General features: G+C 37.4%; 1 protein-coding gene across 5 annotated transcripts in view; it reads right to left on the reverse strand.

Moving 5' to 3' along the window:
- Positions 1 to 17,662, reverse strand: part of VPS13C (vacuolar protein sorting 13 homolog C) — a 204,354-nt gene that overhangs the window by 98,813 nt on the left and 87,879 nt on the right. For all 5 annotated transcript variants that reach the window (XR_008992619.1, XR_005028298.2, XM_057488866.1 and 2 more), the window contains exons 30-35: positions 17,007 to 17,123; positions 16,035 to 16,138; positions 15,683 to 15,850; positions 14,904 to 15,208; positions 10,875 to 11,022; positions 1,386 to 1,494 (exon numbers count right to left, since the gene is read on the reverse strand). Coding sequence is in view for 3 of the 5 variants with exons in the window: in XM_057488866.1 (XP_057344849.1) it covers positions 1,386 to 1,494; positions 10,875 to 11,022; positions 14,904 to 15,208; positions 15,683 to 15,850; positions 16,035 to 16,138; positions 17,007 to 17,123 (951 nt within the window). In the remaining 2 variants the exon portion in view is untranslated. The remainder of the gene's footprint in view (positions 1 to 1,385; positions 1,495 to 10,874; positions 11,023 to 14,903; positions 15,209 to 15,682; positions 15,851 to 16,034; positions 16,139 to 17,006; positions 17,124 to 17,662) is intronic.

A 17,662-nucleotide genomic window follows, 5' to 3' on the forward strand; every position in this document is an offset into this window, starting at 1 on the left:
GGTTCAGATAGTCAGTACTTTGACCAATGTCACTAAGTTGGCAAATAGTGGAGCCCAAACTCATCAGTCTGACTTTAGAGCCTTTGCTCTCAACAAACCCTCAGTATTATTACATTAGTTATTAATATTATTGCAGTTAACATTATCTATGAGCAAGAACACAACACAGAGGAACATCAACCATACCAGAAACCCATATGGAAAACCACTGCTGTCAACTATTACCTTTGAGAAAACAACACACAGGGCAAGGTTTCTCAACTATCACTGCATTCCAGCACTGTTCCAAACATACCATTTTTCACTTAGCAAACTAGCAAAAATTTTTAAATAATATGCCTTATTAGAAAAGATACAGAGAAACAACCTGGTAAAAGTGCAAAATTAATACAAGTTCTATTAGTACAAGATCAACTGCAGGGCAATTGGCAAGACCTTTCAAAATGTTAATTTAATAAAAATTAAAACCCCTTTAATCTAGTAGCCCTGGTATTTCTCCTACAGATATACATGCACTTGTAAAGTCTGTGTATAAGGATATTAAGTGCAACACAGTAAGAGTGAATAACTGAAAACAACCTAAAATGTCCATCTATAAAGACTTGCTAAATAAATTATGATACTTGAAGAGAATTTAATACCAGCCATTAAAAAGAATGAGGCATATCTATACATGGTACATATATGCATAAATAGATACAGATATGTAACAAACACCAAGATAAACTGTTAACTTAAAAAAAGCAAAGTGTAGAACTACATGCATGTACACATGCTCAAATATACATATAGAATATAGTACTATTTGAAAAAATAAAGATTATACAGATCTGTGTGTTTATACACATCCATATAGAACAGCTTCAAAATATAAGTCTAGTACTTTGCCTTTAAGTCAAAAGGCACCATTATACCTAATAATTTAAATTCTCTTTGGATTTTTATTGCAATACAATTTTTCAATACTTGAGTGGTGATTTATTAAATGTTTTAATTATTAGATATTTTACTACTAAATCTCATTTATAAATCAGATCAAGTATTTATCATAGCTCAGCTTCATCTTTAAATATTTTTCTTATACATGCAAATTCAGTAATTATTTCAGGAATTCACCACTGATTTGAAAACCTTCTTTATGGCTTCCTTCTAACTTACACAGCTTAGAAAAAATTCTGATCCTATAACTGACTTTTTGCTTAACTAAAAAATGCTAGTCACTTCAAATTAGGGTTTTCTTCAATAGTTCCTTCAACAAATATTTATTTTTTGGTAATACACATCACAATTTATATATTTGTTTACTTCATTTTTATTGTCTATCTCCCCTACTAAACTGGGAAATCAATAGACATATGAAGTATACCACCTACTCAGTCTCTTACCTGTCCTTTGTATTCTTGGTTTCACTTTATTCAAGTCTTCAGTAGTCTCACCAATATTTTCTGCTAGTATTCTAAATAAAAGATTAAGATCTTCTTGATTTAGACTAACCTAAGAAATATTATGTTAAAAGAAAAGATAAAGACATTTCATTTTAAAATGAAACAATTTTAATACAGAAAAATGATTTCCTAGTAACAAAACAGGATGTCCTAGCAACAACCCCTGGTGACACACTGTATGGAGGGATCCCCCCACATGGGTGTTTCTCCCAGAGGAATGAGGGGTTGGTGTCTCCCATGGGCACCACAGCCCCTGGGATGTGTAGCAGAGAAATGAGTCCCTAAAACACCTGGCTTGGAAAACCAATTGGGCTAACACCCAGGGGTCCCAAAGTGCAACAGAAAACTGAGATCCCCCCTCAGAGAGCTTGCATGTGGTCTCGCTCACCCTGACCCATTGAAAAACCCACCAGCCTGAAAATCACCTAGACTACATGGAGGGAAATCCATTTGCTGATATTGAGGGCACTGAACACAGAGGGGCAGGGGACAGCTGAGATGTTTCCAGGAGACAAAGGCACTGGTGAGAACCTCAGGTGCACTCTCTACACAGCCTGCTACCACAGACATTTGAATTCAGATGTGGCACCCTCCTACCACCTCGCTAGGGCAGACAAGGGTGAGTAGTCAGGCATCTGCTGAAGCCAGAGAGCATGGGCAGCTGCAGAGCCTCCTGCATCTTGGCTGGGGTGGATGAGCCTGAGCAATTGTAGCATTCTCCCACTCCAAGCCTAAAGCAGGTGTGTGTACACAGACAAGACACTCTCCTGGTATGCTGCTGAAGCCCAGGGGTGTGTGCAGTCAAGACATTTCCCTGCTGCTTTTCTGAAGCTGACAAGCATGCCCTACACTCAATACTCTCCAGCTGCCTTACTAAAGGGAGGAAGGATGTGCACAACCCACACAGGGGACAGCCCTGGTGTCCAAGATGGCTGATGTTGCAGAGCACCACAGGACTTTAACAATCACAAAGATATTCACCCCACCTAGGGCATTGCACAGAAAGCAGACTGAAACACAATCCCAGTCTTCCTGTGAAAGGGCCTATTTACTCAGTCTGGAAAATTATCCTGAGAGACAGACTTCAGGGGTCCCACACACCTAGAGGCTGAAGAGGCCTTCCCATGGAACATTCCCAGAAAGGAGCTTACAGTCATCAGCAGTCCCAATTTTTTCAATTGTCACTCAGGGCACTCCTCCAGATCTCTTGGTCTCAGCAGACTATATATATGTGCATGCTTTAAAAGATGCTGTGAGGAAACTAGGTGCTAAATGATATTCCTCCCCTTGGATCACTGACAGGTCATGGCAAACCCTCAATAATGGAAGCAAATCAAAAATAAGTGAGGCAGACATATCTGACAACAGGTTAATACCCAAAATATATAAAGAACTCACCCAAAAAGCAAATAACCCTATTAAAAAATGAGAGGAAGATATGAACAGACACTTCTCCAAAGAAGAAATTCAGATGGCCAACAGGCACATGAAAAGATGCTCCACATTGCTAGTTATCAGGGAAATGCAAATTAAAACCACAATGAGATATCACTTCACACCAGTTAGGATGGCCAACATAGAAAAGACTAGGAACAACAAATGCTGGCGAGGATGCAGAGAAAGGGGAACCCTCCTACACTGCTGGTGGGAATGTAAGCTAGTTCAACCATTGTGGAAAGTAATATGGAGGTCCCTCAAAAAACTAAAAATAGAAATACCATTTGATCCAGGAATTCCACTTCTAGGAATTTACCCTAAAAATGCAGCCCAGTTTCAAAAAGACATATGCACCCCTGTGTTTATCACAGCACTATTTACAATAGCCAAGAAATGGAAGCAACCTAAGTGTACATCAGTAGAAGAAATGGATAAAGAAGATGTGGCACATATACACAATGGAACATTATTCAGCCAAAAGAAGAAAAGAAATCCTGCCATTTGCAACAACATGGAAGGAACTAGAGGGTATTATGCTCAGTGAAATAAGTCAGGCGGAGAAAGACAAGCACCAAATGATTTCACTCATCTGTGGAGTATAACAACGAAGCAAAACTGAAGGAACAAAACAGCAGCAGATTCACAGAACCCAAGAATGGACTAACAGTTACCAAAGGGAAAGGGACTGGGGAGGATGGGTGGGAAGGGAGGGAGAAGGGGAATAAGAGGCATCACGATTAGCACACATAACATAGGGGGGGCATGGAAAGGCAGTATAGCACAGAGAAGACAAGTAGTGACTCTATAGCATCTTACTATGATGCCTGGTTTTGGTATTAGGGTGATGTTAGCTTCATAGAATGAGTTTGGGAGTATCCCCTCCTCTTCTATTTCTTGGAAAACTTTAAGGAGAATGGGTATTATGTCTTCCCTGTATGTCTGATAAAATTCCGAGGTAAATCCATCTGGCCCGGGGGTTTTGTTCTTTGGTAGTTTTTTGATTACCGCTTCAATTTCGTTGCTGGTAATTGGTCTGTTTAGATTTTCTGTTTCTTTTTGGGTCAGTCTTGGAAGGTTGTATTTTTCTAGGAAGTTGTCCATTTCTCCTAGGTTTCCCAGCTTGTTAGCATATAGGTTTTCATAGTAGTCTCTAATAATTCTTTGTATTTCTGCGGGGTCCGTCGTGATTTTTCCTTTCTCATTTCTGATACTGTTGATTTGTGTTGACTCTCTTTTCCTCTTAATAAGTCTGGCTAGAGGCTTATCTATTTTGTTTATTTTCTCGAAGAACCAGCTCTTGGTTTCATTGATTTTTGCTATTGTTTTATTCTTCTCAATTTTATTTATTTCTTCTCTGATCTTTATTATGTCCCTCCTTCTGCTGACCTTAGGCTTCATTTGTTCTTCTTTTTCCAATTTCGCTAGTTGTGACATTAGACCATTCATTTGGGATTGCTCTTCCTTTTTTAAATATGCTTGGATTGCTATATACTTTCCTCTTAAGACTGCTTTTGCTGTGTCCCACAGAAGTTGGGGCTTAGTGTTGTTGTTGTCATTTGTTTCCATGTATTGCTGGATCTCCATTTTGATTTCGTCATTGATCCATTGGTTATTTAGGAGCGTGTTGTTTAGCCTCCATGTGTTTGTGAGCCTTTTTGCTTTCTTTGAACAGTTTATTTCTAGTTTAATGCCTTTGTGGTCTGAAAAGTTGGTTGGTAGGATTTCAATCTTTTGGAATTTACTGAGGCTCTTTTTGTGTCCTAGTATGTGGTCTATTCTGGAGAATGTTCCATGTGCACTTGAGAAGAACGTGTATCCTGTTGCTTTTGGATGTAGAGTTCTGTAGATGTCTATTAGGTCCATCTGTTCTAGTGTGTTGTTCAGTGCCTCTGTGTCCTTACTTATTTTCTGTCTGGTGGATCTGTCCTTTGGAGTGAGTGGTGTATTGAAGTCTCCTAGAATGAATGCATTGCATTCTATTTCCTCCTTTAGTTCTGTTAATATTTGTTTCAGGTATGTTGGTGCTCCTGTATTGGGTGCATATATATTTATAATGGTTATATCCTCTTGATGGACTGAGCCCTTTATCATTATGTAATGTCCTTCTTTGTCTTTTGTTACTTTCTTTATTTTGAAGTCTGTTTTGTCTGATACCAGAATTGCAACACCTGCTTTCTTCTCTCTGTTGTTTGCTTGAAATATCTTTTTCCATCCCTTGACTTTAAGTCTGTGCGCATCTTTGGGTTTGAGGTGAGTCTCTTGTAAGCAGCATATGGATGGATCTTGCTTTTTTATCCATTCTATTACTCTGTGTCTTTTGATTGGTGCATTCAGTCCATTTACATTTAGTGTGATTATTGAAAGGTATGAATTTATTGCCATTGCAGGCTTTAAGTTTGTGGTTACCAAAGGTTTAGGGTTAGCTTCTTTACTGTCTTACTGTCTAACTTAACTCGCTTGTTGAGCTATTATAAACACAATCTGATGATTCTTTATTTCTCTCCCTTCTTATTCCTCCTCCTCCTTTCTTCATATGTTGGGTGTTTTGTTGTGTGCTCTTTTTAGGAGTGCTCCCATCTAGAGCAGTCCCTGTAGGATGCCCTGTAGAGGTGGTTTGTGGGAGGCAAATTCCCTCAACTTTTGCTTGTCTGGGAATTCTTTAATCCCTCCTTCATATTTAAATGATATTCGTGCTGGATACAGTAGTCTTGGTTCGAGGCCCTTCTGTTTCATTGCATTAAGTATATCATGCCATTCTCTTCTGGCCTGTAGGGTTTCTGTTGAGAAGTCTGATGATAGCCTGATGGGTTTTCCTTTGTAGGTAACCTTTTTTTTCTCTCTGGCTGCTTGTAATACTTTGTCCTTGTCTTTGATCTTTGCCATTTTAATTATTATGTGTCTTGGTGTTGCCCTCCTTGGATCCCTTGTCATGGGAGTTCTGTGTACCTCTGTGGTCTGAGAGGCCATTTCTTCCCCTAGTTTGGGGAAATTTTCAGCAATTATTTCTTCAAAGACATTTTCTATCCCCTTTTCTCTCTCTACTTCTTCTGGAATGCCTATGATTCTTATATTATTTCTTTTATATTGATCACTCAGCTCTCTTAAAATTCTTTCATTCCTGGAGATCCTTTTATCTCTCTCTGCATCAGCTTCTCTGCGTTCCTGTTCTCTGTTTTCTAGTCCATTAATGGTCTCTTGCATCTCGTCCATTCTGTTTTGAAGTCCTTCCAGAGCTTGTTTTATTTCTGAATTCTCCTTCCTTAGTTCTTGCATATTTCTCTGCAAGTCCATCAGCATGGTTATGACTTTTGTTTTGAATTCTTTTTCAGGTAGACTGGCTAAATCTATCTCCCCAGATTCCTTCTCAGGGTAAGATGTAGCAGATGCCGAAGCTGTCTGGGTTAGTCTTGTCTGAATCATATTTTTTTGCCTTTTCATGTTGACAGGTGCTATTGACTGTCAGCTGGGAGGGCCAAAATTTTCACTTACTACTGGCCTTTCTTTACTGGGGCAACTGCGACCCCTAGTGGCTTGTGTTGGGTAATTGCGTGTAGAGTGGGTCTTTGTGTCTTGCCTGGCCGGAAGGGAGGAATTTCCCTTTCTGTGGGCGGAATTTGTCTCAGGCTGCTTCTCTGCTTTCGCAGCGCCCGGTGGGGTGATGGATGGGGGGGCTGCTTGACTGTTTGCCTCCGTGAGGGGTCTCAGAGCTGTTGCCCAGGGGGTTAGTGCACCCGGTTTTCCCTGTAATTTCCAGCTGCTGTACTGTGACCTGGGTTGTTTCCGTCAAGCTGTTAAGTCCCTGTCCCTTTAAGACTTTCAAAAAGCCCCCGCTTTTCTTTGTCACAGGGGCATCAGCTTCGGCACCCGCTCAGAGGTCTTACCCCCTGTTCTCCCAGTATCCAGGGCCCCCTGGGCATATACTGTGTCTGCGCTCTGGCCCGGATGGCTGGGGCTGGGTGTTCGGCAGTCCTGGGCTCCGTCTCCCTCCCGCTCTGCCTATTGTTCTCCCGCCGGGAGCTGGGGGGAGGGGCGCTCGGGTCCCGCAGGGCCGGGGCTTGTATCTTACCCCTTTCACCAGTCACTGGGTTCTCGCTGGTGTAGCTGCAGTCTGGCCACTGTCCTGCGTCTTCTGGTCTCTCTTTTAGGGCTAGTTGTGTTTGTTGTATTTTCAAAAGTATATATGTTTTTGGGAGGAGATTCCCACTGTCCTACTCACGCCGCCATGTTGGCTCCCCCCGCATCTTACTATGATGGACAGTGACTGTCATGTGGTATGTGGTAGGGACTTGATAATGGGGGGAAACTAGTAACCACAATGGTGCTTGTGTGATTTTATATTACTGGTACCAAAATAAATAAATAAATCAGGCAGTTTAGACAATCACAAAGGTTCAAGAGACAACCAAGAGCTACAGCAAAGCCTCCTTGAACAAGGATCATCACTTAAACTAGAACACTCCATCAAGACTGAGGGCTGGTTGTTTAGTCTGATACATATCAACAAACACAGAGAGTCAAGCAAAATGAGGAAAGAGAAATATTTTGCAAACTAAAGAATAAGACAAAACCTTAGAAAAACAAATATTTTCTCTAATAGAGAATTCAAAGAAAGTGTCAGTCACAAAGATGCTCACTTGGGGGAAGAATGGATAAACACAGTGAGAACTTCAACAAAGAGATACAAAACATAAGAAAGTGCCAAGCAGAAATCACAGAGCTAAAAATAAAATACCTCAACTGAAAAATACACTAGAGGGGAATCAAGGGCAGACTGGATAAAGCAGAAGAACAGATCAGTGAGCAAGAAGATAAAGTAAAGGAATACACTCACACAGGGCAACAGAAAGGGAAAAAATAATTTTTAAAAATCAAGATAATTTAAGGGACCAATGGAAACAAGATCAAATGGAGTAACATTAGCATTTATAGGAGTCCTAGAAGGAGACAAGAGAAAGGGGCAGAAAACTTATTTGAAGAAATAATGGCTGAACACTTCCCTAAACTAGGTAAGGAAACAGACAACCATCCAGGTTCAGGAAGCTCAGAGAGATCCAAATAAAATGAACCCAAAGAGAGCCACATGCACATTGTAATTAAAATAGCAAAAGTTAAAGACAGACTCTGAAAAGCAGCAAGAGGTAAACAACTTGCTGTGTATAAGGGAAACCCCATAAGCAGATTTCTCAGCAGAAACTTTGCAAGACAGAATTGAGTGGTATGATATATTCAAAATACTGAAAGGCAAAAAAACGTCCAACCAAGAATACTCAACCCAACAAGGTTATGATTCATAACAAAAGGAGAGAGAGAGAGTTTTCCAGACAAACAAGAGCTACGGCATTCATCACCATTAAACCAACCTTAGAAGAAATATGAAAGGGGCTTATTTAAATATGAAAAGAAATGGCACTTATTAGTAATAGGAAAATATATGAAAGTAAACATCTCACTGGAAAAGGTAAATATATAGTAAAGGTAGTAGACTAATCACTTATAAAAGCTAGTATGAAGGTAAGAGACAAAAGAAGTAAAATTAACTCAAATTGCAATAATACTTAAGGGATACATAAAACAAAAGCTGTAAAAAGTAACATTAAAAACACAAATCATGGTAGGGGGAGGTAGAATTTTGAAATGTGTTCAAATTTATTTTTCAATCAACTTAAATTATACTGCTAAATACACAGGATGAGATATGTGACCCTAACAGTAACCACAGAGCAAAAACTTACAGTAAATACACAAAAGAAAGTAAGAAAGGAATCTAAACATAATACTAAAGGCAGTTATCAAACTATAAGAGGAGAAAGGAACAGAGAAAAACTACAAAAACAGCCAGAAAAGAATTAGCAAAATGGCCCTAAGTATAAACCTTTCAATATCTTCTTTAAATGGAAATGGACTAAATTCCCCAATCAAAAGATACAGAGTGGCTGAATATATTTTTAAAAAATCAAACGAATGATGGGAAACTAGAAGTCAATTACAAGAAGAGAACTGGAAAAACTAAATGTATATTAAACAACATACTACTGAACAATTACTGGGTCATCAAAAAAATCAAAGGAGAAATCAGAAAATATCTGGACACCATGAAAACAGAAATAGGGCACAACAAAAGTCAATGAGACACAGCAAAAGCAGTTCTAAGAGGGAAGTTCACAGCAATACAGGCCTGTTAAAAGAAACAAGAGAAATATGAATTGAAAGACCTAAGTTTAGACCTAAAGGAACTAGAAACAAAACCCAAAGATAGAAGGAAAGAAATAATAAAGATCAGAGAAGAAATAAGTGAAACAGAAACTAACAATAGAAAAGATCAATGAAACTAAAAGCTGGTTCTTTGAAAATATAAAAAAACTAATAAGCCTCTACCAGATTCATCAAGAAAAATAGAGAACCCAAATAAATAAAGTAATAAATGAAAGAGAAGTTACAACTTACACCACAGAAATACAAAGGTTCATAAGAGACTACTAGGCACAATTATATACCAACAAATTGGACCATCTAAAAAAAAGAAATGAATAATTCCTAGAAATACACAACCTTCCAAGACTGAATCATGGTAAGATAGAAAAATTTGAATAGACCAATTATAAGTAATAAAATAAATCAGTAATTTAACTAATTTTTAGTAAAATTAACTCAAAATGGATTAAAGACTTGAGTAGAAGAACTGAAACCATAAAAAGCCTAGAAAAAACATAGGTGACAAGTTCCAAAGGCAAGAGCAACAAAAGTAAAAATTTGTAAATGGGACTACATCAAATTAAAAAACTTCTGCACAGTGAAGCTAACCATTCAAGAAAATGAAAAGGGCAACCTAGTGAATGGGAGAAGATATCTTCAAATAATATAACCAATAAACAGTTAATATACAAAATATATGAAGAACTCATACAACTCAGTAACAAAAAAATAAGCAACACAACTAAAAAACAAGCAGAAGATCTGAATAGACATTTTTCCAAAGACATACAGATGACCAACAGGCACATGGAAAATGCTCAGCATCACTAAAACAGCAGGGAAATGCAAATCAAAACCACAATGAGATATGACTTCACACCTGTCACAATGGGTTTGCCTGTACACAGTTGGTGGAAATGTAAACTGGTACAGCCACTATGGGAAACAGAATGGAGGTTCCTCAAGAATTTAAAATAGAGATACCATATGAACCAGCAATTCCACTACTGGTTATCTATCTGAGAAAATGAAAACACAAATTTGAAAAGATATATGCACTCCTACATTTATTGCAGCATTGTTTACAATAACGAAGATATGGAATCAACCTAAATGCCCACTGATGGATGAATGGATAAAAAGATGCAGTATGAAATGGAATACTACTCAGCCATAAAAAAGAACTGAAATCTTGTCATTTGTGACAAAATAAACAAAACTTGAGGGAATTATGCTAAGTGAAATAACTCAAGAAAGAGAAAGTGAAACCACATGATTTCACTTAATGTGGAACCTAAAAGAACAAAACAAAACAAAACAACCAAACAAAACTCAAACTCACAGATACAGAGAACAGATTGTTGGTTGCCCAAGGGGAATGGAGATGGGGAGAATGAAAAGGGTGAAGGGGATTAAGTATAAACTTCCAGTTATAATTCTGGGGATGTAATGCACAGCATGGGGAATATGGTTAATAATACTGTATTATAATTTTGTAAGGTGACAGATGATAACTAGACTTATTGCAGTGGCGATGTTACAGTGTATACAAATGTTGAATCATTATGTTATACACCTGAAACTAATATAATATTGTATGTCAATTATACCTCAATAAAAAATGAATAAAAATAAAACTAACACTTACCTGAAGATTAAATGCTACTAAAAAATAGTAAAAACATCTCAGTGAAATTTTTCTCACACCAATCAACAAAAACTCTACATTCCCTATGGATTTGTACTGGGAAAGTTCAGAGTCTAAAATTTCAATAACAAGCTTTTTTCACTCATACTTACATTCATTGACTCAAGATGTCCTTTAATTTCCAAAACAGGTACCCTGTGATACCAAGATGCAGCTAGATTCCGATTTACAGAAAGCTCCAGATTAACTGGGTACAACAGCTGAATATCAGGATGGGAGATGCCTGGCTGGATCACTGTCCTAATGAAAAATATAACTGAAGATAAATGCACAAATATAGGGGGGAATACAACATAACATTACAAAACACAAAGTCAAAAATTCCTACGCTAAACATTGATTTGAAACAGCACCGTTTGAGTGTTTTCTAATCTCAATCTCTAAATAATCTATATTATACTTTAGAAATAGATTAAAATAAATGAAATTACATCATAGCAATTAAGAAAATTGTTTTTCTTTAAAAGTAGATGGTCACAAATTAAATTTTAAAAAGAAATTCATATTGTTGAAGATATCAGAAAAATCATGAAATATAGTGTTCAAGGACTGATATGTACATTGACACAGAGATTTAAGAAAAAAATAATAATGGTTAACATCTTCTAAGGAGTTTCATAGGGTTTTTCTCTAGGATTATATTTTTTGGAATTTTCTTATAATCTTTCCTTTTTTATTGAGGACAATTATATCTTCTTAGATGGGGAAGAAATGGTATTAAAATGAAATACATATGACCCAGTAATTCCACTTCTGAGAATTTACATGAAGAAAACAAAATCACTAATCCAAAAAGATACATGCACACCTGTTTATCTCAGCATTATTCACAACAGCCAAAATACGGAAGCAACCTGTGTCCACTGATAGATGAATGGATAATGATGTGGTACATATATATAGTGAAACATTAGCCATCAAAATACAATGAAATCTTGCCATTTCACAGATGGACCTAGAGAGCATTACACTAAGTGAAATAAATCAAAGACAAATACCATATAATTTCACTTATATGTAGAATAAAACAACAACAACAACAACAACACAGAAATAGACTCATAAACAAAGAGAGAAGATTGGTGGTTGACAAAAGGAAGGGGTTGGGAAGATGGGTGAAAAGGGAGAAAATAGAATGTCTGATTTCTTGATTTGGGTTATGGTTACACGAATGTATACACAGGTCAAAATTCATTGAGCTATAAACTAAGACTTGTGCATTTTATTTTATGTACCTCAAAAAAATTAAAAATTGGTGGTGGAGCCAAGATGGCGGTGTGAGTAGGGCAGCAGAAATATGCTCCCAAAACCATGTATATTTTTGAAAATACAACAAATGCAACTATTCTTAAAAGAGAGACCAGAAGACTCAGGACAACAGCCAGGCTACATCTACATCTACAAGCAAGAACCCAGCGCCTCATGAAGGGGGTTAAGATACAAGCCGCGGCCTGGCAGGACCCGAGCGCCACCCCTACCCCAACTCCCCAGCAGGAGGAGAGGAGTCAGAGCAGGGAGGGAGCGGGAGCCCAGGACTGCTAGATACCAAGCCCTAGTCATCCCCACTGGTAGTGTAGACACACAGTGTGTGGTGTGCTGGATACTAGGGAAACAGAACAGTAAAACCTACAAGCAGATTCTCACAGCCAGCACCCCTGAGACAAAAGAAAAGTGAGTGCTTTTTGAAAGTCTTAAAGGGACAGAAGACTCACAGCTGGACGGAAGTGTCCCAGCACACTCAGCCCAGCACCTGGGAATTCCAGGGAACTCCGGGCGCCCTAACTCCCTGGGCAGCAGCGCAGCTCTGAGGCCTCTCACAGCAATAAACAGCCTCCCTACTGTTCCCCCTCTGGTGTGGCCCCACCATAGCAGAGCAGCAGCCTGAGACCTGCCAAGCCCACAGCAGCCACACAGAGCTTCTTCCACAGTGGCCCAGGCAAGAATCAGAGATCCTGTCTGGGCGCAGCTGTCCAGCACAAGCCACTAGGGGTCGCTGTTCTCACAGGAGAGAAAGGTGAAGAGCAAGCAGGAAGGGACTTTGTTCTCCCAGCTGACACACGCGACAACTGCCCACAACTACCTCTATTGACATAAAAAGGCAGAAGAATTTGATCCAGACCAGAATTACACAGACAGCCTCCCCTGAGAGGGAACCTGGGGAGATAGACTTAATGAATCTTTCTGAAAAAGAGTTCAAAATAAAGGTCATAACCATGCTGATGGACTTACAGAGAAATATGCAAGGGCTAAGGAGGGAGAATACAGAAATAAAACAATCTCTATGCTGAAATAAAAGAACCCTCCTACACCGCTGGTGGGAATGTAAATTAGTTCAACCATTGTGGAAAGCAGTATGGAGGTTCCTCAAAAAATTCAAAATAGAAATACCATTTGAACCAGGAATTCCACTTCTAGGAATTTACCCTAAGAATGCAGAAGCCCAGTTTGAAAAAGACATATGCACCCCTATGTTTATCACAGCACTATTTACAATAGCCAAGAAATGGAAGCAACCTAAGTGTCCATCAGTAGATGAATGGCTAAAGAAGATGTGGTACATATACACAATGGAATATTATTCAGCCATAAGAAGAAAACAAATCCTACCATTTGCAACAACATGGATGGAGCTAGAGGGTATTATGCTCAGTGAAATAAGCCAGGTGGAGAAAGAGAAGTACCGAATGATTTCACTCATATGTGGAGTATAAGAACAAAGGAAAATTGAAGGAACAAAACAGCAGCAGAACCACAGAACCCAAGAATGGACTAACAGTTACCAAACAGAAAGGGACTGGGGAGGATGGGTGGGAAGGGAGGGAGAAGGGGAGGAAGAAGAAAGGGGGCCTTATGATTAGCATGTATAATGCTGGGGGGGCACGGGGAGGGCTGTGCAACACAGAGAAGACAAGTAGTGATTTTACAGCATCTTACTACACAGATGGACAGTGACTAATGGGGTATGTGGTGGGGACTTGGTGAAGGGGGGAGTCTAGTAAATATGTTCCTCATGTAATTGTAGATTAATGATACCAAAAAAAAATTAAAAATTTAAAAAATAAATTATGTATAGCCTTTCATGTGTCATCTAGTGTAAGCCCCATACATCATTACTTGTATGGTATTCTGCTAAAAATGTACCAGTTCAATGAAATCATTAGGAATCACTCAAACAAGAGCAAATTGAGAGCTGTTCCATAGAACAAGTAGACTCCACTCTTCAAAACTATGGTCATCATGAAAGACAAAGTAAGGCTAAAGAAGTATTCCAGAGTACCTCTCAGTACTAAAATCCCCCTCAGTACTAAAATCCCCCTCAGTAGTATATGATACACCTAAATGCCATATGTGATCCTGGCTCAAGGGAAAAATTACTCTAATTGATATTTTTAGAATAATTGATAAAATCTGAACAGTGACTGAATAGTAGATGATGTATCAGTGTTAAATTTCCAAAATTTGATAATTCCCATGGGGTTATGTAAGAGGATGAGTATCCTTGTTTTTAGGAGACCAATGCTAAAGTATTTAGGGGCAAAGGGTTAAGATGTTTATTCTCAAATGGTTTGGCAAAAAATGTTTCAACTTCCAGTATAAGTCTTGAAATGTAAAGCATAGCACAGTGACTACAGTTAATGCATATTGTATATTTGACAGTTGCTAAGAGAAGAGATCTTAAAAGTCATCACCACAAGAAAGAAAAATTTTGTAAACTGTGTGGTGGGTGATGGATGTTAATTCCATTTATTGTGGTGATCATTTCACACTACATGCAATTATCAAATCATTATGGTGTACACCTGAAATGAATACAGTGTTAAATGTGAGTATGTCAATTTTTAAAATTTAATTTTAAAAAATGTTTTTAATTATAATATGCAAACACACAGAGTTAAAACAAATGTAAAAATCTGCTGAATCTAGGTGAAGGACTATAAGCACTTTTACGGCACTATTTTTACAAGTTTTCTGTAGGTTTGAAAATTGTCAAAAAAAAAATTTGGTTAAAAAATAAATTGTTCTGTGCAATAGAAATATATTGTATATGAATTTCAATGGACATAAGATTTCATGGAAAGCATCAAATAACACTTAAATCCGTAGTTATTCAAAGAGTATACCTAGAAAGCTTAAGCTTTGTTAGCTGCACATCCATTCTATCAATTACTGGAGGGTGTAAGTAGTCTTCACCAGCCACCAGACTGAACTGATTCTGAATCCTGATTAACCCAAGATCTACCACCACTGCATTGGTAGAAATGGAAGACTGCGGGATAACTATAACCGGTGCTTTCAAATGAACATTGATAGAAGCGCGAAAACTCCTCTGGGCAAGATCTTTCACACTTGTGGCAGCCTTTTCTGCAGCCTGGGCAGTGGCAGCACTCAGAGCCTCTTTGGCTGTCTGGAAATTGTTCAGAAAGTTCTGTGGGCACAAGATACAAAAGGAGAAATTTAAACAGAGGACAAGCACATCAGCAACACCATCTTCTTTTTATTTATGTGCTAATTTTTTCCAGTAGGTAACTTTCAGTTCAGTCCCATTTTTCCACAGTTAGGAAAGAACTACTGATATCCATCCAGATTTGTGAGCTGTCTGATAAGGGCTAAGTATTATGGCTGAGGAACAGAAAGAAAATAAATTTTTAATATTTTTTGTAGTTGAGAACTAGTTTCTATATTCTAGCAAAAATAATTCCAGTTCTAGGCAGAATCATTAAATGATCTGGATTTCAACTGTTAAAGAAAGGTTCTAACCTCTACATTAATACATAAATACTATCTATAATCAAAACAATACACAACCCAAAATCCAAAGTTTGTAAGATTTTCAATCATAATTGTTAAGACTTAAATATTTCTAAATTGAAAAATCAATATATAAATAGGGATTTTTTACCAGAAGTGACATAAGGAATTTATGAAGATAGACAATCTGAATACAGCCAACGTTCAGTGATACCACACCATCCACTTTGGACATGTCAGTATAGGAATCCCCCTCAGTAGCATCTGGATACAAATCCAAGTTAAAGCGAAAAACTTCATTTCCCATTATTGACACAGCCTGAAAAGCAGAGATTTGAATGTACTCCATCCAAGAGGATAATGGCCAAATAAGTCCCTAGTCATTATAGAAACATTTTTCTATCAAAGTTTATTTAATATTTTTTAAAATAAAATATATTTAAAAATAAAATCATATGTTCAGTCATCAAAAAATATAAGCTATCTATTTTACTATCACCTACTTTTTTATGAACTGTCTTAGGATCAACATCTGTGACAACAATATCTTCCAGTCTGGCAAATAGTGACTGTTTTCTTGACTGAAGAGAAAGAGAAGAATCAAGGCCTGAAAAATAATTATATGATTATAATTCCTATAGAGCTACCACAGTAAGACCTTGAAATATTTTCATTGCGTAGTTTTATTTGGGAGGTTATATTTTTAAAAATTTAACAATGTTTGAATTCCCAGTTGATAAGCTGTGATATTAGACATTTTTATTTTATAAACAATGAAATTTACTAATTCATTTTAAAATAATTATCTGAATTTCCAAACTTCTGAGATAAATAACATCCTAGTGCAAACAGGTTTTCTTCTGATTTTAGTAAATCCTTTATGCCAGTCATTTACGTGGAAGCTGTAAGTTTTATGAACCAAATTCAGCCTAGTAGGTGCATCGCCAGCTAGAAAAAAAAAAAACACCTAGCTTTCTGGTTTTTACATTCCACAAAAATTTTATTAAACATATTCTTTATCTTTACCAGATTACAATGAGCTGGTAAAAACATAGAGAAAAAGCTATATTAGTTTTAGCAGCTTTTGCCTAAAAGAACGTAATAGGCTCATAGGTTTTGTTCTTCATTATAAGGTTGGTTTACATTTGTACCAAAATAAAGCCTATTCATATAATTTAATCTAAACTCTAGATTGACTAATCCCAGCCCATCAATGGCATTCCCACACTGACTTTAGAACCCCTTTTCAGCTCTGAGACAATTTTCAGAAAGACCTGAAGCATCAATATGTATGGTTCAATCTGATGGTCAAATTCTGACCAACGTCTACATCCCAAAGAATTAAGAAAGCATAAATCCAATTATGTCATAAAATAAAAGAACATCTAGTTTTCACAGCTCAGAGCCCTCCATTTGTATATTCTTCAACACTGAAAAAAAAATGCTTATCTTTTAAAAAATTTTAATACTTTTACCTTGAATCTTGATTTCAGCAATATTGTTCTTTTCATCGCAAACAATGACACAGAAAGCATTCAACTTGGCAAACAGTCTGAAGTCAATAATGTCACTATTTTTAGAAGATATGATCACTAAAAATAAAACAAAGCCTTCTATCACAGTGGAATTCTAGTTAGCTAAACTCTACTACAAGTTTCTTCCCTAGATTAAGTTAGCTACAGCTCACTTCTCAAGTTCTTAAAGATTCCAGATACCTTTTTTTGTTTTACATATTCTGCAGAGTTTGGATTTTTCATAGTGAGATGTATCACTTTTATTATTTAAAACTAAAAGAAATTTTAAATAAGGTAATGACACTGAAACTCACAGAAGTTAAATAATGTGCCTAAAGTCACACGGTTTGCATAGCAGGGTCAGAATATGAAAGACACCTCGTCTCTGGGTGTTGATTTCCTTATTTGTGGAATGGAAGGGAAGACTAACCCTCTAGGGAGCCCTTCAGGAGCCCCTGAGAGGGGAGGAAAACTCAGTGTTAATACAGACCTTCTTCTCCTATTGCACACCTCCTACTCCCCACCACCACAAATAAGAACAAGAATAGACATTAAAAAAAATAACAGTATTAATTACATTTGCCTTCTGTATCAGGTACCCACATATGATTTAGTTT

The sequence above is a fragment of the Manis pentadactyla genome, chromosome 11, assembly GCF_030020395.1.
Source record: "Manis pentadactyla isolate mManPen7 chromosome 11, mManPen7.hap1, whole genome shotgun sequence".
Classification (NCBI taxonomy): Eukaryota; Metazoa; Chordata; class Mammalia; order Pholidota; family Manidae; genus Manis; species Manis pentadactyla.